Source organism: Rhincodon typus, chromosome 9 (assembly GCF_021869965.1).
Source record: "Rhincodon typus isolate 14 chromosome 9, sRhiTyp1.1, whole genome shotgun sequence".
Classification (NCBI taxonomy): Eukaryota; Metazoa; Chordata; class Chondrichthyes; order Orectolobiformes; family Rhincodontidae; genus Rhincodon; species Rhincodon typus.
The window spans coordinates 68,940,351-68,963,898 of NC_063340.1; the positions used below are offsets into that span (position 1 = coordinate 68,940,351).

Consider the following 23,548-nt stretch of genomic DNA (forward strand, 5'->3'; position numbering starts at 1 on the left):
AGGTCCTGCAAAAGAAAATTTATGGAATTAGGCAGAAAGTTGAAAAGCAGGATCTCTAGGGTTGTAATCTAGGGAGTATTACCTGTGCCACATGCTATTGAGGCCAGAAATAAGAACATAAATACAGCTGAATACGTGGTTAAAGAGGTGGTGTAGGAGGGAGGGATTCAGATATCTGGATCATTGGAATTTCTTCCAGGGTAGGTGGAACACTGTACAAAAAGGACAGGCTGCAACTAAATATCCTCGAGGGAAGCTTGCTGAGTGTCATTCAGGAGGGTTTAAACTATTGTGGCAGGGGGTTGGCAGCAGGTCAGGATGTGAGAAGGTAGGGTTTAATAGGATGAACAAGGCAGGACTATAAATACTGTAACAGAGTAAGCCCGGAGGGAGAAATACTAAAAAGATGCTGAATGACAGAATACAGTGTCCAACCAAAATTAGAGTTCTTTATACCAAATCACAGAGTGTAAGGAACCAGTTACATGAGCTGCAGGAAGATTCAAACTGGATACAATGATATAGTATCCATTATGGAGACATGGCTGCAGGACTGGGAACTAATCATACCAGGTTATAAGGTTTACAGGAGGGATAGAGAAAACAGCAGAAGGGGTGCAGTAGCATTACTGATTAGAAATCAAATCACTTCTATGGTGAGGGAGTTTGTGATGAGGGCAAAGTACCCAAATGAGACCTTATGGATGGAACTGAGGAACCCTAAAGGAACTAAAACCACAATAGATGTCATATATACACCACCTGATAGCAGCTCAGAAGTGATAGATTATATCATGCAATAAAGCCAGAGTAACATAAATGGGGACGGTTAAATCTTAAAAATAGACTGCAAGAGACAGACAAGCACCTGCCAAAAAAGGTTGTGAACTGGGGGCACGGTGGCTCTGTGGTTAGCGCTGCTGCCTCATAGCACCAGGGACCCAGGTTCAATTCCAACGTTGGGTAACTGTGCAAACTCAACACAGACAATTCTCCCCAGTGTCAGTTACTCCGGTTTCCTCCCACAGTCCAACGATGTGCAGCTCAGGTGGATTGGCCATTCTAAAAAGTGTCTGCAGTGTCCTGGGACATGCAGGTAAGGTGGATTGGCCATGGTAAATGCATGGTTATGGGGATAGGATAAGGGTGGGATGCCCTTCAGAGGTCTGACATACTACTGGAAATATCCCAAGAATACAGAAGGGATATAATAGGAAACAGTGCTGAGTGTGAAGAGTTCAATTTTTTTGAGAGAGTAAGAAACTGCTTGCCATTTGGAGGTTTGTGTGCTCTTTCTGATGCCTTGATTCCACCTCTACAAGCATCTAATGAAGTCTCTCAAGGTGTTCAATGCATTCCCAAATGCACTTACTCCATTTTGGTCAGTCATAAGCCAGGGATTCTCATGAGTGAGGAGGGATAGCTTGGCTTCTTAAGGGATGCTTGGAGGATATCCCTAAATCATTTCCATTGTCCTCCTAGGATTATCCTGCCATGATCAAGTGGAACACCTGCTTTGTATGCCTGACACCAGACTGTCAAAGAAGATCATTCACCCAGCAAAGCTGCATTAAAGTGATCAGCACCTTGATGCTGGGCATGATGCTCAGGAGAGGATGCTGCTGTTTGACTGCCTTTATTAGCACTGGATTTAAAGCATCTGCTGGTAGTACTTGTTCAGTACTTATCAGAGCCTGCTGTATGACTCTGAAGCATGTTGGAATATGGGGACCACAACTGCTCAGTAAACTAGTCCCTTAGTTTTAGGTGTGAGATCTTGGCCCTCACCTCAAATTGGTGTAGTTTGTTATGGAACATTAGGAATGGTGATGGTGAATTTTGTTGTCCATGTCTGTCTTTTTCAAGAGAAGGATCCCAAGTTTTTGAACATATTCTATATTTTCCAGGATATTGTTGGTGATCTTAATAAATGAGAGGCGGTTTTGTACATAAGGATCTTGTTAAACGAAGGCTTATTTTCTCAGATCCAGGGAAGGAGTCAACAATGACCTTTAAGCTCAATTTGAGTAAGCACACACACATCTTCATTGAGATAGGGTTTGTGGTGGTTCTGATGGTGGGGATTGTGGCTTGCAGGTCATCGTGGAGTAGATGGAGGATGTCAACAAATGTTTTGGGCAGTAGAGTTTCCACACAACAAACTTCAAGTTTGCTCTTGGTCCCCTTTCTCCCACAATCCTTTCTCAATTTTTAGTCCATAATTATATTTTCTCTCTTTTCAAAATCATATAATCTATGTTTCAGTGTATTTTAGAAAAAAAATCTGCATAGTTTCAGATGCAGTTATGTGTCAATCAGTTTATGATGTAACCAAGTTTTTCTACTTTTAACTATTCCACTTTAGGAAGTGCCATGTGAAATGCCATTTTCTTCCTTTAAGACCAGATAAGTAAATTAGTTATCACATGCTGCTCCAGATAGTCAATAACACTCCTCCTGAGTATCCAGTTTGTAAGGGATGGTAGGCTGAGATAAGTCTACCACCTTCCCACTCCTGTCGAGATACTACAGAAAACCAAGTTCAAGAGAAAACACAACTACACTTCTCACATTTTGGTTTAAAACTGCAATCAATTTGAATTCGTGTTTTCTAAAAGTACATATAGATTTGTTTAAATGGATTTGTGATCATAAATTTCATTAACATTTCTCTCATCTTGACTCCCATAAGGAAGAGAAAATTGCCTTAATGCAGACAGTAATTCTGAAACAGCACCAAATACAGAAAACTTCTGGGATGGTGCTTAAGTTGTGACACGGCTGGAATAGTTTTGCTTTCTCATTTTCGTAGCTGGTGATTTTGATTCCAAGATGTATTTCTGTAAACAGATACCTCCTCTCCAGAATGTGGAAGGAGGCATTGAACAACAAAAGAGCAGGGAACACCGATATGCTTTAGAATAGAAATTTTGTAGAACATCACACTGCAGCTTAAATAAACAACATGCTCTACAGTCTTCTGCACAGTATCAGAAAACAAGCCTGTCACAAGTAACATAGCCTTAATAGGGACAATTATTGCACCATTTAAACTCTACACAGTCAGTATCAATCAGAAATAAAACACCAGAGTCCTATTGTAATACATTGCCAAATTAAGCGGTTACTGCTGGTTATTGACTCTCAAAATTTTAAGCTGTTAATCACAATCAGTCTCCTGCCTAGAGGGATGTAACTGTTCCATTTTACCCTGAGAAAATTAATCTGTCTTGGCATTACCCCACTATAGCACAATTATAACCAAATTACAGGACAAATTTTGTACAAGTATTGTTTTATTTACAAATGACCTCATCTATGATTTAACTGTATGGGCCAACAGCAATCTGATGCAGAACACAAAACTGCCAGTCTATGAAACCTACATTCTTGGTGCACTTGTTTCTAGAGTGAACTATGGACAACATATGCTAGGCAAAAGGAAAGGTTGAACAGTTCCAAACTTAAATGCTCAAACGCATCTATGTCATGTCTTGGCATGATTCGGTAATCATCTCAGAGATCTTGGAGTCTGCTAATTCCATCAACTATATAATGTGCTTGGCTACATTCATTGGATGATTGTCAGCCATACCTACAAAAACTTTCTATACTGTGAACTGGCCACTGGGCCATGACCTGCTGCACTTAAAGATCTCCATTACAAGGACACCTGCAAGCAAGATACGAAGATTGTGGGCCCTGACATAGACAACTGGAGGGAGGAGTTGCTGAAGTCTCTGGAGGCTGCTTTTAAGCACTGGAAGAGGAAAGGAGAGACAACTAGCTCAGATGGCTGGGGAGAGAACCAGCATAGAGATCAACATGACTCTTATTTTCCTCCATTTTTGGTTTGGAACTGTGAAATTGAAGTTAATAATTGAACTTTGAACAGCAGTCTGCTTTAAACAAAAGAACAAAGATGGATGTCTTCTGTTGGGAACTGGGAAGATAACAGAACTTAATTACTCATGTAATTACACCACTGAATCAGCACCAAGCTGGTTGAAGGTTGAAGTGGTCAAAGGAGGGCTGGTGCTAATCAACCAACCACAGAGAATGTTGACTGAAAAAAGAGGAAAACAATCAAGAGAGAAATGGTTTTGACTGGTTTAGCAGGAGGCAGCGTGATTTTTGGACACAGTGCTGCTTGTTTTTATTCTCTCTCTAGCGTCTATCCAGTTATCAAATTGTTGAGTGTTCTGAGAAAAGAATCCCAGTCTGTAAGAAACAAGTACATATTTCTAGAATTCTGCTGAAACTGTTTGCATTAACTGGTGACTTTGGAATTCAAGCGATATAGACGGTTCTGCTTGCCCATGAATAACCAATTGTCCAAGGTTTCACGAATGCCTGGCACCAATCACTGGAAACTGTTTACTGAACTGGAAAATTACAATTATTTTATTTTCCAATTTAGCCCTTAACTCTGTGTGTTAGTAGAGGTTATGACTCAAGAAGAATGGGCTTTAGATCAGACATTAATTAGATTACTTTGCTGTTTATCTGTGTTCTGCTAAAGTTACATAATTAAATAAAAATTAACAAATTATTAAGTTATAAACTTGGTGTCCAAGATCTGTTATTCATAAAGTCTGGTTAGGAACAATTATGTAGTTTGCAGGGTCATTGAATGTTTTCATTTCACTGTGTTGTGAATCCAGTGATAGTGAGGCTATCCCTGTGTTGTGACATCAGAGAAAACTGGAGGCCAGTGAACTCTGCACTCTCACAGCAGTCTTCATCTGCAGCAAATGTCATGGAAACGGTCATGCCAGAGTGGAGGTCTCAAAACCACCAGGTGATGTGTCAACCATTACAGTATAATCCATTGTTTCATGAAACAGAAGACTGCCAAAGGAGGATTCAGTTTGGGTATTAGAGAGTCCTCACTCCCACAAGTATAGTAACCGAATGACACATTGTTACACTATAAAATTCACAAATCTAGACAATAGCTGGCACGTGATTACACCAGAAGCTACATGCTCTCACACCATTATGCTGTCAAGGGCTATAGCCTTGCAATTCCATTAACGTATCATGTTCAACAGTAAATATGTTAATAACGCTCACAAATGCGTTGCTGGAAGAATTACATTTTCATTGACAGGGAAAAAGTGAAATGTATTCATCACAAACAGTAGGGTTCATATGTTCCTTATGTTCCTAAATGAGCTTCTGGTACTGCATTTGTGTGAAGTTGTTCAGTATGTAGCGTGAATCAAAAACAAATTCTGACAAAACAGGAAGCACATGGTTTGCTTACAAGCATTAATACTCTTATCCAGTTAAGCCAGATCACAGACATGTATTATATTACCGGCAGGTCAAAAACTGATAGAGCTAAAGGAAATGTTACCATGGCAACTCAAAACCAGGCCACAAAATGAAACCCATACCCACATAGCGACTTCCTGACTACTTTGCAAATCTAACCAATTATAAAGGCTCGCCCACCACCATGCTGCTGGTATTAAAAAGGAAGTAGTGTTAAAATTCAAACATCAAACACTGAAAATTAAAAAATGAGAAATTGTTTATTTTATATGGAGAAAATAAAAATTAAACTTGTTGATTTAGACAATACTGCATTTTCAATCTAGGCGTGGAGAGTGGCGAAAAGCCAGGAGTCTCTACACCAAAATCTTGACAACTGTGAGGCAAAGATGCCATGTGCATGTGGGAAATAATGCCTACAGTGTCTTTTCAGTTGATTTGACCAATAACTGGGTTGAATGACTTTATTGCATTTGTTAACTATGTAATCTGAAAAGAAAGGAAATCATACAAAATTATAATGGGAGCCCTTGTAATGCAGTGGTAATATCCTTGCCTCTGAGCCAGGAGGCCTGGTTCAGGTCCTTCCTTCTCCAGAGGTGTGTTGTAACATCTCTGAACTAGTGGATCAGAAAATATCAATTAAAAGTATAACTCAGCACAAAGTATCATATTTTGTGGCTTTGGGCTACATAAACAGAAAAAGGCCTCAAGTTTGATCTTCAATCTTTTCTATATTAGCTGAGCTCATATGGACCCTTGAAAGAGATGCTTTAAAATAACCTTACAGCAAAATAATCAGCCAATGTTGCTACTTCTGAACATTGATTCTTATTTGTAGTATTTCCACATCTTCATAAGTGTCACCCAAAGTGGCCTGGTCCTCTTTATTTTGCTACTTTGCAAGAAAGTCCAAAGTTGCACAAAAGCTGTGGCACAATATCATTGGTACCTATCTTGTTGGTGAGTAATCCAGTGAAAATATTTGCCAGCTGGAGAAGTTACATTTAGTTTATTACACAAATCATGAATAAAATGCTACTTTCTGTAATAATGATCCTGAAACTACTGGATTGTTGTGACAAATATCATCTAATTCTCTAATGTCATATAGGGATGGAAATTCATTCTCAACTGCCATCTGAGATAGCTCAGCAAGCCACCTAGTTGCATCAACTCATGAAAAAGTCTAACTAGAATAAAACCAGACCTCGGCACCAGCACACAGAAGCCTAGCCCAGTCAATCCTGCCAAGACATCCGAATTAACATCTGGGAAACTATGCCAAAATCAGAAAAACCGGTCTCACAGACTAGCCAAACAACAGTCCAAAATAGTAAAATAAAATAAAGAACTATAGATGCTGGAAGAAGGGTCTGTTCTGAAGAAGGGTCACTGGACTCAAAATGTTAACTCTGTTTCCTCTCCACAGATGCTGCCAGACCTGCTAAGATTCTCCAGATTTTTTTTTTGTTAGACCAAACTAATAATGGTCACAGAACAATTCATTTAAGCCAGTACCCAGATTCTTCCATCACCTGTCTTAGTGGCAGGTTGATCCAAAGGTGGCAGCATAGTGGAATATAGTCAGCAGGGAGTAGCTGTGGTAGTCTTCAACATTGACCTGGATGCCACAGTGTCATATGGTATCATGTCAATATGGACAAAGAAAACCTATTTTCACTGGATTACTCATCCAACAAGATTTCTTGCTGATTACCATCTACTGCCCTCTCCTCAGCTAACAAATTAGAACCCCATGTTAAACACCGTTTGGAAAAAAGCTCTGAAGGTAGCAAGAGCACAAAACGTTCTCTGCGTAGGGGGCTTCAATGCTAAATCACCAAGAATGGCTCAGCGGCACTACAATTAACTGAGCTGACAAGATGCTTAAAGAACATAATGCCAGACTGACCTACAGTAGATGGTGAGTGAACAAACATGAGAGGAAAAACTTACTTCATCGCATCCTCACCAAACATTCATATCAACAATTTAAAAAGGAAACTGGAGGAAATAACTGGCAGGGCTATAGTAATTAGAGCTGGGAAATAGAAGTGATGAGATTGTCTGCAGGGACCGGACATGGATATTTTGGCCCACGACTTCTGCAATAACTCTCAAGTACGTGATGCACTGTTTAGATAGGAGCGGTCACTGCACAATTTTGTCACAAGGTCATGTCTTTACAATGAAGACACCATTCATCATACTGTGTGGCACCAGGACCATGCTAAATGGGATAGATTTGTAACAAATCTCGCAACTCAAAGCAACTCATCCATGAGGTGCTTTGGGTCATTTGCAAGCATAGAACTGCATTCTATGTTCCAGTCCCATTTGAGTCAATTAACATTTAGTAAGAAATCCTAACAACCCACAATTATCCAACAAAGCTTTGCCGTAAGATTTCATATTTATAAACAAAAAAAAACTGCAACATAACTAAATTAGCAATGAAGCACTATTAACAACACCATAACTTCTAAAGATTTATGCCAACGCTCTATTTTACTTTCTCTTTCCCCTTCCCAAAAGATGAAAATGGTTATGGGACAAGAAACAAAATGTGAGTTCAGAGGAGGTCTATATATGAGGAAATACCAAATTGTCACTAACGTGAACAACAGTGGTTCAAGGCAGCAGCTTGTCACCACTTTCTAAACAGCAGTATGGATGGGCAATAAATGCTGGCCCAGTCAGAAATACCCATATCCCATGATTGAATACATTTTTGAAAAGCTTCTTCAGCAAAAACTGGAAGAGAGATTATGACCCTAAACCATTGATTGAACTCCCTATGGAGTCTGGACGGCTGTAAAAAGATAACTCTAAAAGATGAGAATTAGTTCTTCAAGCTTAGTTGCCCTACACTCTGCTCAGAAGAGAAATCCTGCCTGTTGCTTCCTGTTTCTTCTGCACTGTACTCCAGAACATCTGACAAAAGGGCCATAATAATCTGCTGAATCCCCAGAGACAAACGATTCTGCAGTAATTTACAGGGTTACTCAGATCCTCCTTTTTGTGGATAGAAACTTATATTTATATAGCACCTTTGATATCCTAGTTCACAGAGAATATGCATGTCTCAAACAGTAACACTAGAGTTGCCAATGTGTGCAAATGCATGCACATTATAATTTTTCAGACAAACTAGTTTGTGCCTCTTTCTTCAGCTTCTGACTTTCTACTAGCACAAACAACATGGAGCAAGGTAAAAAGATCATTTTAAAACACAGGAGATAACACAGTGTGGAGCTGGAAAAACACAGCAGGTCAGGCAGCAGAGGAGCCAGAAAGCTGATGTTTCAGGTCAGGACCCTTCTTCAGAAAAATCTTTCCTGCTCCTCTGATGCTGCCTGGCCTGCTGTGTTCCTCCAGCTCCACATTGTTATCTCTGATCCAGCACCTGCAGTTCTTGCTATCACATTTTAAAACACAAGATTTTTGCCTTTGCATGGGAGTAAAATTTTACACTCTAAAGCTGGACAGGCTCAAAAAAAAAACTAAACATGGGAAAAAAAATAAATAAACACATTAAAATTTTATTGACGCACTTTCTTCATAGTTCACAAGTCATCCTCATAATGGAATTTTAGATAAAATAGTGAATAATCACAGATAAACAAACTTGGAAAAAAAAACAAAGTAAAAGAAATCCAACCATTTCCTATTGAGTTTTCTGATTAAGATAATCTGAGCCTTCCCAACAAGAAAAAAAATTGATTGCCAATCTGGAGAATTTCTTAAGCAATACGAATCTGCTTCTGTTTACCAACAGAATTAGACTTAGCAGTGCTACAACTAGGCAGTGGCCTTAAAACAGTGGTGTTAACCTGGGCACCATTTCCACGCCTCCAGCATGATGCCACCAAACACATTTTACTCTCCACTCCCTTGTTAGCATTTCACAGGGACCAATCCCTCCAGAACATTCTGGTCCACTATGCTTCCAATACTAACACTTGCCCCACATACCCACAGCTTCTTCCCCTGCAATCACAGAAGGTGCAACTCTTTCCCATTTACCTTCTCCCTCCTCACTATCAACGGCTCCAGACACCTTCCAGATGAAGCAGTGATTCACCTGCACTTCATTCAATCCAGTCTACAGTATTCACTGCTCACAATGTGATCTCCTTTACACTGGGGAGACGAAATGCTGAGGGTCTGAGGTGCTGTAATTTACATGGTGAATCCGTAATTACTAATTCATTTGAAAATGGATTCCTTCAGCCAAAGGTGTTTGAAAATGAGTGCCTTAAAAGGACAGGACAGGTTCATGGATACAAGTATTCTAGCTTACTCATAAGTTACTACATTATTTAAAAATCCATTATAAACACATTGTTATTTATCATTAATAATTTGAATACTTTCATTTCAAAGATTTCAAACTCCATCAAAACCAACAATGTCACAGTATAATAAATGTTCACGCATATCAGCCACTCTCCTGGTGACTCAGAGGTCACAGTTCAACAGGTTTAGAACTCCTCCTGTATCTCCTCACCACCCAAATGTCTACTGTTAATTTGCAAGTTCAGTTAAAGAAAACCACAACTGAACTTGGTTACATAAAAACACGAGAAATAGAAGCTCTGCGTTGTCTTTGCCAGGCATTGCACATAATTTAATTAATGGAAACATGAGTGATTTATAGCTGGTGGATAATAAATGTAAAGTACCATGAGTGATTTGGTGGTGGGAATAAAAAGCCATTCAGTTGGGTCTGATAACACTTCAGAATGAAAAAAAAGACATAAAAAGAAGAAATAAGAGCAGAGGTGACCATTTGGCTTTTTGAACCTACTCTGCCAATCAATACGATCAGATTGTGGCTTGAACTCCACTCTCCTCCATAAAAAGAACAAAGACAACTCAGCACGGGGTTAGGCCCTTCAGCCTACCAAGTCTGTGCTGATACAAACTGCCAATCTAAACAAAAAAAGTTTGTCTCTACGCGGTTTGTATCCCTCTCTTTCCCTGTGTATTCATGTATCTGTCAAGATGTCTCTTAAACATTGCTATTGTACCTGCTTCGACCCGCTCCTCTGGCAGTGCATTCCAGGCACTTACCATACTCTGTATATTTTAAAAAAACCTTGCTTCTCACATCTTGTTTAAACTTTCTTTCTTTTACCTTAAACCTATGTCCCCTAGTAACTGACATTTCTATTCTGGGAAGAAGATGCCAACTATCCCATTCCTCTCAATTTTGTAAACCGCTATCAGATTGCCCCTCAGCCTCTGACATTCAGGTGAAAACAAACCGAGTTTGTCCAATCTCTCCTCAGCCAAAACCCGCAACCAGGCAACATCCTGGTAAACCTTTCCTGTCTAATGAGAGAGCAACCCCATGATCTGGTAAGACTATGGCAACACACAAACCTTTTCTGTACCCTCTCCAGAGCCTCCCTATCCTTCTGGTAGTGTGGCGATCAAGACTATAAGCCACATTTGGAATATTTGCATAAAGTACTGCACAGCTGCAACATGACTTTACAAATGCTAAAATCTATGTCCCAACCAATGAAATGCCATATGCCATCTGACTGCCTTATCCACTTGTATTGCCACTTGCAGGGAACTGTGGAGCTGTAGATCCCCCTACGTTAATGCTACTAAGGGTTCTGCCATTCACTGCATACATCCCTCCATCAGTAGGCCTTCCAAAATGCATCATTTCACATTTGTCCAGACTAAATTCCATCTGCCGTATCTCTACCCAAGTCTCCAGCCTATCTATATCCTCTGGCAATCCTCCTCACTATCCGCTGCTCCCCAACCCTTGTGTCGTCAGCAAACTTACTAATCAGGCCACCTATATTCTCCTCCAAATCATTTATATTACAAAAACAGGGGTCCCAGCATTGATTCCTGCAGGACACCCTGGTCACAGATCTTCAGTCAGAAAAACATCCTTCCACCACCACTGTTGTTATGTGACCAAGCCAGGTTTGTATCCATCTTACCAGCTGACCACAGATCCCATTTGACTTCACCTTCTGTATCAGCCTACCATGAGGGATCTTGTCAAAGGCCTTGCTAAAGTCCATGTCAACAACACCCACCACTCCACCCTAATCAATCATAACCTTCAAATCTCTATGGGGAAACAAATTCCTAAGACTAATGAGCCTCTGAAAAAAGGAATGCCTCCTTCTCTGTCTTAACGGAGAAATCTCATTTTGAAACTGTGCCACCTTGTTTCAAATTCCCCTTGTGAGTGGATGCATCTTCTCCTCTCAGCATCTACCCTCTCACAGTCTGCTCAGAATTTCCTATGTTTCTACGTACCAATGAGTACAGGCCTAACCTACTCAGCCTCTCATCATAACACTTTCACCCAGGAATTTTGCTACAAACTAAAATATTTGGAGCAGGAACCCTGGCTCAATTTCCCCCATCAATGCTCATATTTATTAAATATACATACACAGACCAGGAATCAAATCTGAATCTAAGTCTATTTGTGGCTCACGATTTCCAGTATATCTATCAGTTGAGAGCTATTAGGAAGCAGAGTATTTTTCAATTTCTTACATGAAACATTGAGCAAAATATGCTTACCTTGCCATGGTCTTTCTCCACTTTCCGGAAACATTTGTTCAAGGAGAGATTATGCCTAACGGAGTTCTTCCAACCAGTAGGCGCGTTGGTAAAATATGGAAAACGTTCCAATATCCAATTGTAGATATCCTTAACTGGAAGGCATTTTCTGGCTGAGTGTTCAATTGCCATAAAAATAAGGCAACTGAAAGAATAGGGAGGCTTGGAGTTTAATCCACGCTTGTCATTGTTCAGAGAATCTGAACAAGGTGAAGATGAAGCATCTTCTTCAGTGATGTCACGTGTAGGGCTAACACTGCGAAGGACCTCACTACCCAGGCTGAAGTTCTTCAGGAGATTTTTATTTTCATGAAGCCAGTTCAGGTTTGTAAGCTCTTCATCATCCATTATTCCCTTGTCAGCAGAAATGGCTTTCATACTTGTGGCACCAGCCATCTCTGGCAAAATGTCAATGGGGCAACTTGAATTCAAACTGCAAGTCTCCCCTATTCCTGGGATCTCGGTTTTTTTTGTTGGAGACATGCCAATAATTGGACCCATTTAAGCCTCACATCTGTCAAAGAAAAAAAGATAGTCAAAGAAAAAAAAACACCATTTCCACCTTAAATCACTTTATCATCGCATATCATAACTAATAACCCTGAATTTTATCTTCCACCAGTACTTAAGGCAAACTTAAACAATAGTGAAAAATGGTTGCATTGTGGAACAGCTGGGCGTGATCATTGGCCAAAATTTTTCATTGGTCAAGTTGCCCAGTATTCAGCTGTTCAGATTGAACAGCAATACAAGCTGCTGGAAAAATCTTCGATAAGTGCAAAGAACAGGATTGGCAAGCTGCTGGGAACAGGTTGTCACAAGAAGGTCATAAAGCAACTTGCTTAATTAAGACCTCACCCTTCCCCTCCTTAAACATTCACTCCCTCCACTGGCATGCTGTGGCTGCTATGTGTACTATCTGTATGATGTAGTGCAAAACATTTTGAGGTTTCCACGACAGCACCTCCCAAGCCTATGAGCACTACCACCTTGGACCACTGTCACTTATTTTCCCTTCCCAGTATCAGTGGAGTTTGTTTTTAATATTGCCACCGATGAATATATTCTACCAAATTCATTTATAAAATGGATTTGCGTGATGACCACAAGGTGAGAACAGCACTGGAGTGGATGCAATCTGCAACCTGTGAGATTAATCCAAGTCATACCTCAGATTGAAACAATTTTTGGGTCTCAAACTGCCACAAGTGAAAATGTTAATTTCTCAGAGGATGCACAAAGAGGTTGTGGAATAGCCATTTAGAATGTAGCAGGAGACTGAGAAATGCATGAAAACTGGGGTGTAAATTCCAGTTTTTGTGAAGTCTAACAAAAATTATGTGGTATCTCACCATTTTTACTTGACTACTTTTTCCTCAATTCATGAGGGTGAGAGTTTCTGAACCCTTGTGAATCAAGTTTTAAATTCATCCTTGAGTTATTAGACTCATAAAATACTGATCCTATTTCCATTGTTCATCCTGCACATATAAAAACACAGTTGAAAATTTTAGATAATTCCGTTGGCAAACTGAATTCTACTTAAATCCAATGTGTTTGAATTTAATCGAGTCATGTGGTTTCTGACCTTGTCCATCCCAGTCTAACACTGGCACCTCCACGTCATAATCTAATCTGATCACTATTGTGAACAAATTAAGTTTAACTCCACTGTTCACTAATTAGAGCATCAAAGACCTAGGGCAGTTGAAGAGGGGGGGACGGGAAAATAAACAAAGAATGATCTCATTGAAGAAGGCAGGCAACAAAAAGCATCTAAAGCCCCCACAATTTATGTTAACTGTCCCTTGACACTCATCACAAAAATAAACTCTGAAGTCATACAGAAACTAAACAGTCAAGCTTTTCTAAATTCTTTTCTATACTCTATGAAGCTGTTAACTAGGTCAGTTCAAAATATGCAGTCTTTTGTATGAGACACAACTGAACAATACACTCAATCAAGATAATACCAGAGATAGAAGTGTGTTATTTACAGCTCTGACTGCTATCCTTTTCCCTTGAGCTTTTCTATTAAAGATGTTAACCATACTGTTGAATAGATATTTAGTTAAAACATCCAATTAGCAACACAATGCTCACCTGCTTCAGCAACTCAACAGCCAGCCATTCGGGTCTGCCCCACCCGTTCCAGTACAAAGAGGGCACCAATGATAAAAAATAAACACAATCTGATACCTCAACGTTCGACTGTTTTTCCATGAATTAATTACTTAGCTTTATATATGCAAGGCCTTAATTTATCAGCTCCGCTAATGTAAAATTATTCTTTTCAGTTGTCAGTGTTGATCTCGCTCTCCATAATGCTCTTCCTTTCTCTAAGACAGTAACCTTTACTGTTAGAGGCCAAAAATACCTGCAGATGTTGGAATCCAAGGTAGAAAAACAGGAGGCTGGAAGAACACAGCAAACCAGGCAGTATCTGGAGGAAAGGAGAAGTCAACGTTTTGGGTATTACCCTTCTTCAGAACCTATACTGTGCTGTATTTCCATGGCTTCCAATATCCTCTAGTACTGTATTCAGGTTCCACTTGAATGAAACACAATACCAACAACTTACAGAATAATAAGTTTAAAATGCTAATAAATCTCCCAGAACATTTTCAAACAAAATTTAACACTGATCCACATCAAGTGGAACAGACAGGTGGCCAAAAGCTTGGTTGATGATAAACCATAGGTGCTCTTTGACTCTATGAGTAGGGGGTTATTGAGGATGAAACCTGGAAAACATCCTCTGGTGACCAAAGCTTGCCCAGGAGACCACTCTGAACCTTAGGAATGTTATAATGTCACCTTTTGTACCAGGGATATCCACCCCAGGCAGTAGCCTGTTCCACAGATTTTATTCACTTATGGGATATGGATGATGGTGGTTGGGCCAGTGTTTATTGCTCATTGCTAGTTTGCCTTGAGAAAGTAGTAATGAGCAGCCTTCCTGAAGTTTGCAATCCATTTGGTATAGGTACACCCATAATACATTAGAGAGGGAATTCTAAGATTTTGATCCAGCAACATTGAAGGAATAGTGATATTTCCAAGTCGGGGTGGTGAGTGGCTTGGAAGAGATCTTGCAAATGGCAGCATTGCTACGTATCTGCTGTCCTTGTCTTTCTAGATGGTTGTGGTCATGGAAGGTGCTGTCCAGCAGCCTTGGTGAATTTCTGCGGTGCATCTAGCAGAGGGTATACACGGCGCTACTAAGCATTGGGGGTGGAAGGTTTGGATGTTCGTGGATGTGGTACCAATCAAGTGGGCTACTTTGTCCTGGGAGGTGTCCCACAACTTTTGAGGTAAAGAACCTATGGTTTGGATGTCATCATGCCATTCAAAGAGGAGTAATAAAGGTGTTTAAGGAAGCATGTGGAATCCTTGGCTTTGTAAATAGAGCTCTTGTATACATAATCAAAGAAGTCATGCCAAATCTTTACAGATATGGTGAGGCCTCAACAAGTGAACAGTGGACAAATGTGTGCCACAGTTTAAAAGGATGTCAAGGCTGCAGAGACTGTACAGCGTGTTATCAGGATGATATTATGGATGAAGGAAGATTTTGCTATATGGAAAGACTGAGGTAGTCACCTGAAATGCACTACCTGATAGAGTGGTGAATGCTGTTTAAATACCATTTACGAAAAGCAAAATAAAAACAGGAAAAACGTACTTGGATAAGCACTTGAAGAATCACAATATTCAAGGCTATAGGCTTAGTGTGGGAAAGTGGAACTAGTGTAACTTATGTTATATATTTGGCAGTACAGACTCAATGGGCCACTTCTGTACTGTATCATTCTATGATTCTCAATGAATGCTTTTCAAAAGAGCCAGAGCATGGGCTGAGTAGCTTCCTTCTGTGCTGTACTATTCTAAGTTGCAATTGTTCTTTTCAAAGCAGAGGACGGAATAGAGGTATTCAAAATCAAAATAACTTGTGAAAGAACTACAGAGAAATGGGGAACTTCTTCAAACAGAGTCAAGATCTGGAATGGACTACTTGAAAATGTGGTGGAATCAGATTCCCAAACTTTTAAAAGGCAATTTGAAATGCATTTGAAGATGACTAATTTATAGGTTTATGGGGAAAAAAGTGTTAGTTATAGAATTGAGCAAGAGGGCAGGGAACTGGGAGAAGAGGGACGGCAGCAAGAAACCAGGTCCAGGAGCGGGAGGAGTGAAAGGCCAGAGCCAAGAGGCAGCTATCATTTTGCCAAAATAAAACAAAGAACTACAGACGCTGGAGTAAAGCTGAGAGGGGGAGCCCTGGCTAGGAGCAGCCTTTCTTCGCTTGGATGGATAAGTGGGGTGAAGAGTTGCCTTTTTTGCAAAGGCAGCTATCTGGCCACTGAGAAATTGATAAGATTTCAGGGGTTGACAGAAGGCTTGCAAGCGGGCTGAGGGAGGCTGGGCATAGAAAGCAAAGCTGCAACAAGGCAGTATAGACAATGAGGCAACAAGGGGGTGGGGTTAGCAGAGAACAGGAAGCTGCAGGTCGGTGGTGGGTGGCTGAAAGGGAGGGGTGGGAGAAAGCAAGAGACTGCATGCATGGAGAAAGGAAAGGGAGACTGCAAGGTTATGAAAGGGAGCAGGAGGCTGAAAAGGGAAGAGAGAGGGAAGCTGCAAAGCCAAGAACAGTTTCATTCTTGTCAACAATGAAACAGTTCACTAACTGGAAGCTAGGAAAATTTGAAATCTCATGAATTCCCTCCAAATGAACGTGGAATCTTTAGCATAAGGCTGGATATTTTCAGGAGCTATATTGAGGAAAATGTTCTGGATGTTGGAATGATATCAGGTATAAGGATTTTACATACAAGAAAAGATTAGAGATACTAGGTGTATTCTCCTTGTAGCTGTGAAAAATAAAGTGTGACCTTACTGAGGTGTTTAAAATTACAAACAGTTTTGACAGGGTAAAGGAGGATATTCTGTTTCCACTAACTGGTATATCAGTAACTAGGGGTCACAACTTCAAGACTGTCAGCAAGAGAACTAGGAGTGAGATGAGGAGAAACTTCTTGACTCACGAGTTGTTCAGATTTGGAAAGGCACTAGCTGGGAGAGTGGCAGAGGCAAATTTCGTAGGAGGTTTCAGAAGACAGCTGGATGTATATTTGAAAGCAAAGACGTTAGAGGGCTATGGAGATAGGGCTGGATGGCACTTTAGAGAGCTGGTATAGATACGATGGGTCAAATGGCCTCATTCTGTTCTGTAAAATTCTATGATACTATGATATTGTAATGAACATTGTGTAAGGAGCAAGACTAAGTAATTTAGCCCCTTGAGCCAGTTCCGCCATTTAATACGATCATGCTTGATCTCATCTCAGCCTCTACTCCACTTTCCTGCCCCCTCTCCATAACCCATCACTAATTAAAAATCAAAAATCTATCGCCTCCTTAAATTTACTCAATGTCCCAGCTTCCACAGATTCACAACCCTTTGTGAGTAGTAATTTCTTCTCATCTGTTTTAAGCTGGCTACCCCTTGTCGTATAACTTCTTGTTTATAGATTGCCCCACATAAGGAATCATCATTTCTACATCTACTTTGTCAATCTCCTTTAGCATCTAATATACCTTAATCAGACATCCTTTTATTCTTCTAAACTCCAGACAGTATAAGCTTAAACTGCACTCTCTCTCTTCATAAGACAAATCCCTCATCTCTGGAATCAATTTAGTGAACCTCCTCTGAACTGCGTCTGGTACAGTTACTTCCCTCCTTGAGTAAGGGGTCCAAAATTGTATGTGATACTCTAAGTGCAGTCTCACTAATGCCTTACACAGTTGCAGCAACACTTCCCTACTTTTAGACTCTATTCCTCTAGCAATAAACGCCAAAATTCCATTTGCGTTCCTTACTACTTGCTGTACCTACATACTAGTTTTCTGTAGTTTATGCAAGAGTACACACAGATCTCTCTGCACTGAAGCACTCTGAAATTTCTCTCCATTTAGACAATAAGCTGCCTTTCTATTCCTCCAACCAAAATGGATAACCTCACACTTATCCAAGTTGAACTTCATCTGCCAAATTTTGGCCTACTCACCTAACTTATCCATATCCATTTGTCAATATCTTATTCCTTCATTGCAACTTACTTTTCCACCTATTGTTGTCATCTGCAAATCTGGCTATCATACTTTCTACCCACATCCAAGTCATTAATACAGATTGTAAATATTTGGAGCCTGAGGACCAAACCCTGTAGGCACCCCACTACTTACTTCTTGCCACCCTCTGCACTGAAGCAGTCTAAAGTTTCTCTCCATTTAGATAATGAACTGCCTTTCCATTCCTCCGACCAAATCAGATAGCCTCACAGAAGGTGCAGAACAGATACATTACAACAAACAAAAATTCTAAGGGACAGATCAACCGTCCATGGTTAACTAAAACAGTCAAAGTTAGCATCAAACTCAAAGACAAGACATAATTCTGCAAATAAAGGTGGCAGGTCAAAAGATTGACGAGTTTAAGAACAGCAAATAATTACTAAAAGATTAATAGTCCTAGAGTCACAGAGCTATACAACATGGAAATAGATCCTTCTGTCCAACCCATCCACACTGACCAGATATCCTAAACTGATCTAGTTCCATTTGCCAGCATTTGGCTCATATCTCCCTACACTCTTCCCATTCATTACCCATTCAGATGCCTTTTAAATGTTGTAAATGTACCCACCTCTACCATCTCTTTTGGCAGCTCATTCCATTCATGCATCACCCTCTGCATGAAAAAAGCTGACCCTCAAGTCCCTTTTAAATGTTTTCCCTCTCACCTAAATCTATGCCCTCTAGTTTTGGATTCCCCTACCCTGAGAAAAACACTTTGGCTATTCACCCAATCCATGCCCCTCACAATTTTACAAACCTCTATAACGTCAACCCTCAGCCTCTGATACTCCATGGAAAAATGCCCCAGCCTATTCAGCCTCTCCCTTTGGCTTGTAAATCTTTGAGAGTGGAAGCTAAACTTACTGAAGACACAAACATAGGTAAGAAAGTGAATTGTGAAGAGGACATAAGAAGACTACAAATGGATAAGGATAATTAAAGTGCATGGACAAAGATCTTACAAAAAGAGTATAGTGTGGGAAAGTGTGAAATTGTCCACTTGGCAGAAAGATTAAAAAAGAAGCACATTATCTAAAATGTGAGAGGTTAGAGTTCAGAGAGATCTGGCCGTCCTAATGCACGAGTTGCAGACGTTTAGAATGCACGTGCAGCAAGTAATCAAAAAAAAAATAGAACATTGTGTATTATTGCAAGGGAAATTGAATGCAAGAGAATGCAAGGAGATTATGCTTCAGTGATATAGGTATTGGTGAGATCACATCGACAATACAGTGTACAGCACCGGTCATTGTACCTAAGGAAGGATATTAATGTGTTGGGAGCAGTTTAGAGGCGACTTATGAGACTAATACCTGAAATAGGCGGCTACCTTATGAAGAAAGGCTTGACAGGCTAGGCAGGCTAGGCCTATATTCTCTAGAGTTTATAAGAGTTAGAGGTGACTTAACCAAAACACACAAGATCCTGAGAAGACTTGTCCGGGTGAATGTTGAAAGGATGTTTCATCTTGTGGGATCGGACATCTAAGACAGATATGAGGAAATATTTTTTGTCTCAGAGGGTTGAGACACTTTGGGGAATTCCCTTCCTCAAAAGGCAGTCGATGCAGAATCTTTAAATAATTTTGAAGTCAGCAGTAGATAATTTTTCATTCCCTTAGTAATCAAAAATCTATCAGGATATGCAGGATGTAGAGATAATGTTACAATCAGACCAGCCATGATCTCACTGAATGTCAGAGCAGGCTCAAAAGGGCCAGGTGCCCTACTTCTGTTCCTCATTTGTACAGCCGGCATGGTACTAAATGATACAGATTTGACAACCTCGGATTTAACAACCTACATTTATATGATTCCTTTAACATTGTCAAACTTAAGTCGCATAGTCAAGCAAAAGTTGACACTGAATCAAACAAGAAGACATTAAGTGTCAGCCATGCTCAGTTGTTGGGACTCTTGCCCAAGTTGCAATTTTCTAGATTCAAGTCTCACTTCAGCACTCAAGTACAAAATTCAACGCTAACACTTGAGTAAGGTACTTACTCAAGTACCTTATCACTGCTGGAGCTGCTCCCTTTCAGATGAGATGTTAAATGGAAGCTCTATCTGCCCACTTGAATGAATGTAAAAGATCACACTGCATTATTTCAAAGACTGAAATGGCAGGAGGGTTATCCCTAATGTTCTGGCCAATGTTTATCCTCAAAAACATATCGTCATCTTGCTGTTTGTGGGATTGAGCTGTATGCATATTAGATGCCAAGTTCCCTAAATTACAAAAATCACCAGATTTCAAAAAGTAGTTCATTATATTTAAACCCCTTTTAGACATTTGAAGGTCATGACAGGCACTATATAAATGTAAATCTTTTTAATATGTTGACAACCAAAAGACTAGTAATTACACTGTCAGTAAAGTGCACAGATAAAGCATGGTGACTTTCCAAGGGAAATTATACTTGAAAACATATCTAGAACCACGTTCCAGCAAGTCAGCAATTTAAGGAGAGGGGATAATAAAATTAGATACCTGAAGGAAGATTGAAAATAATAACAACAAGCTCTGGTATCACGCAGGTTATTCTTCAGTTCCGACATTGTGAAGAAATCAACAACAGGATGGAAATGACCTGTAGATTATATGCAATTCTTCTGTCTCTTCAATTTCCTAATCCCTTCACTCCACAGCTAAAGTTAAGGAAGTTGATTTCAAACCAGAGAAAATGAATAAATGACTGGTTCACACAAAATGAAGCATTGTAGTGTTTGTGTGAACTGAATATCCTGCTTAGAATATTGAATGTGCTAGGGTATTGTTGTTGACAGTAGCATTGGCACATTGGCTCAGCACTGAATTGGACAATAAAAATAATTTTCCCACTAGTTGCTACCAACAAGTAACTTGCTCACAACTCAGCCACTTTAAAACAGAGGTGCATCTGCGCTCTGTATGTGACAAACAACACCTCCTGGTCGCCAACCATTTTAACTCCCCTTCCCACTCCCTGGTTGACATGTCCATTGCGGGCCTCCTCCAGTGTCACAATGACACTAACCGCAAACTGACGGAGCAACAGCTCAGTGGTCAGCACTGCTGCCTCACACCGCCAGGGGCCAGGGTTCGATGCCCCCTCAGGCAACTATCTGTGTGGAGTTCGCACATTCTCTCAGCGTCGGCGTGGGTTTCCTCCGGGTGCTCCGGAGTCCTCCCACAGTCCAAAGGTGTGCAAGCTAGGTGGATCGGCCATGCTAAATTGCCCATAGTTTTCAGGATGTGCAGATTAGGTGAGCTTGGGGAATGGGTCTGGGTGGGATGCTGAGGGTCAGTGTGGTCTTGTTGGGCCGAACGGCCTGTTTCACACTGTAGGGATTCTATGGAACACCTTATAATCTGCCTTGAAAGCCTACAGCCCCATGGCCTAAACATGGAATTCACCAGTTTTAAAATCTCTCCAAACCCGGCCTCATCCCATGTCCAACCCTCCCACTCATTCCCGCCTCTTTGACCTGACAAAACTTGTTCATTTTCTCTCCCACCCATCGCACCAACCATCCCACTGACCACTCCCTACCTGCATTCACCTATCACCATCCCCACCCCTCCTCTCTCTATTTATTTCCCAGCTCCCTCCCCCCGCCCCATTTCTGAAGGAGGGTCCCAACCCAAAATGTCAATTTTCCTGCTCCTCTGATGCTGCCTAGCCTGCTGTGTTCCTCCAGCTCCATACGGTATTGTCTCTGACTCCAGCATCTGCAGTTCTTGCTATCTCTAAGATCACATCCTCCCATCTTCTTAACCCCTCCCCCAAGATTCCTTCTCAATATCCAAAATGTTCTTTTTTTAATCATCTTGCATCAGAAATCAGTGAATCATGCTGGTGGGCTTGATTCTATGGGTAACAAAACCCTCTTTTGTCTCTCTCAAATTATTTTTCCTTCATAAGAACATAAGAAAAAGGAAACACCGAACCTGCACCATTCAATAAGATCATGGATGAACTTTAGATCACGTTTGCTTTTCTGTCCTATTGTCATATATCTTGATTCACTTAGTGCCCAAATACCTCCGCTCGATACTCATCAACTGAAGCATCCACTGAATTCCAAAAATTGAAAACCAGTGAAGAAATATCTCTTTATCTCAGCCCTCATTGGTCTATCTCTTATCCTAAGACAATTACCCCTAGTTTTAGACTATCTAACTAGAGAACCAGCTGCCCATCATCCACCTTATCAAAACTTCTAAGAAGTTTATATGTTTCAATGAGACCATTCTCTCATTCTTCTAAATTCCATAGGCTCATTCTACTCAACCCTTCTGCATAAGGCATTTCTCTCATCTGAGCAATCATTCCAGTGGACTTTATTGCATTCCCTGCAAGGCCAGTATACCACCTGTGGTCTCAACAAAGTTCAAAAAATTGCAATAATATTACTGTATTCTTATACTCTAAAACCCTTGCAATGAAGGCCAACATGCTACTTGACTTCCTAGTTGCTTAGCATATCTGTATATCACCTTTCTATGGTTTGTGTGTCAGGATTCCCAAAACCTTATGAATTTCAACATTTCCAATCTCCAACCATTTGAAAAGAATTCTGCTTAGATAATTTCACACTTCCGGACATTCTACCTATCTGCCACATGCTTGTTCACTTAACTGGTCTATAGTTCTTTTCAGCTTCTTTGTGTCCTCACAGCTTACATACTTACCAATTTAGATTCATTATTGCTTAGTCCTCTCATTTAAGTTATTAATATATACTGTATTTAGCTGAACCAGCACTGATCTGTGTTTACAGCATGAGTTACACCGTGACATTCTGAAAATAACCCATTAATTTCTATTATATTTCTATGTAAAAACCTATCCTCAACCCGTACTATACATTACTCTCAGTTCCATCACCTCCAATGTTGTGAAACCACCTTCGCCAAAGCAGCTTATCAAATGTCTTCTGAAAATCCAATTATCCAATGGTTCCTCCTTATCAACCCTGGATGGATTTATCAAACACAATTTCCCTTTGACAAATCATGCAGATTCTGTCTCATCATATTGTGACTTTACAAGTGTACTTATCATGTCATTAATCAATTCTAACATTCTCCATATTACTCATGTCAGCTAACAGGCCTAGAGATCCCTGTTATGACGATACTATGACTTTAAGGTGAGTTTTCAGTTCCAACCTCTGAAGTTCAAAAACTCTCTCCCTTTCTTACTCTAGGGCCTTCCTTTCCTTTAACTTTTTCCTCTGCTTTTAATCATAATTCAATCTGTTTTATTTCCTTTTGTTTTGCCAAGGCTAATCTCTTTTTCTTTTGCCTCTAACTCAATCTGCTTTGTTTTTATGAAGAAAGGTTGAGATCAGAAGTATCAATCAGCCTGCTTCAAAGCCCATAAAGTAAACAGCTTATGAGACCTTGCGCTTTGTTTGCAAGTTGGAACAGTAGAAGTAGCCCAAATGGTGGGCTCAAGCTCCAACAGAACCAGGATTTTTAGTTTTAGGTTTTCAGTAGCAGCAGTTCTTGGGGTCTTGAAGCTGGGTTT

At 40.3% G+C, this 23,548-nt stretch overlaps 1 protein-coding gene and 1 long non-coding RNA gene across 7 annotated transcripts in view; one reads left to right on the forward strand and one right to left on the reverse strand.

Moving 5' to 3' along the window:
• The window catches only part of LOC109910958, a 140,211-nt gene that overhangs the window by 60,097 nt on the left and 56,566 nt on the right, over positions 1-23,548 (forward strand). The gene's annotated exons all lie outside the window — the stretch shown is intronic.
• foxn2a (forkhead box N2a) overlaps positions 1-23,548 on the reverse strand; it is a 69,143-nt gene that overhangs the window by 40,507 nt on the left and 5,088 nt on the right. For 4 of the 5 annotated variants that reach the window (XM_048600712.1, XM_048600714.1, XM_048600711.1 and 1 more), the window contains one exon: positions 11,854-12,406. In XM_048600712.1, the coding sequence (XP_048456669.1) occupies positions 11,854-12,393 (540 nt within the window). In that variant the 5' untranslated portion in view covers positions 12,394-12,406. Of the gene's footprint in view, positions 1-11,853; positions 12,407-14,269; positions 14,336-23,548 lie in introns of those variants that run through there. The other variant, XM_048600715.1, reaches the window with a different exon arrangement.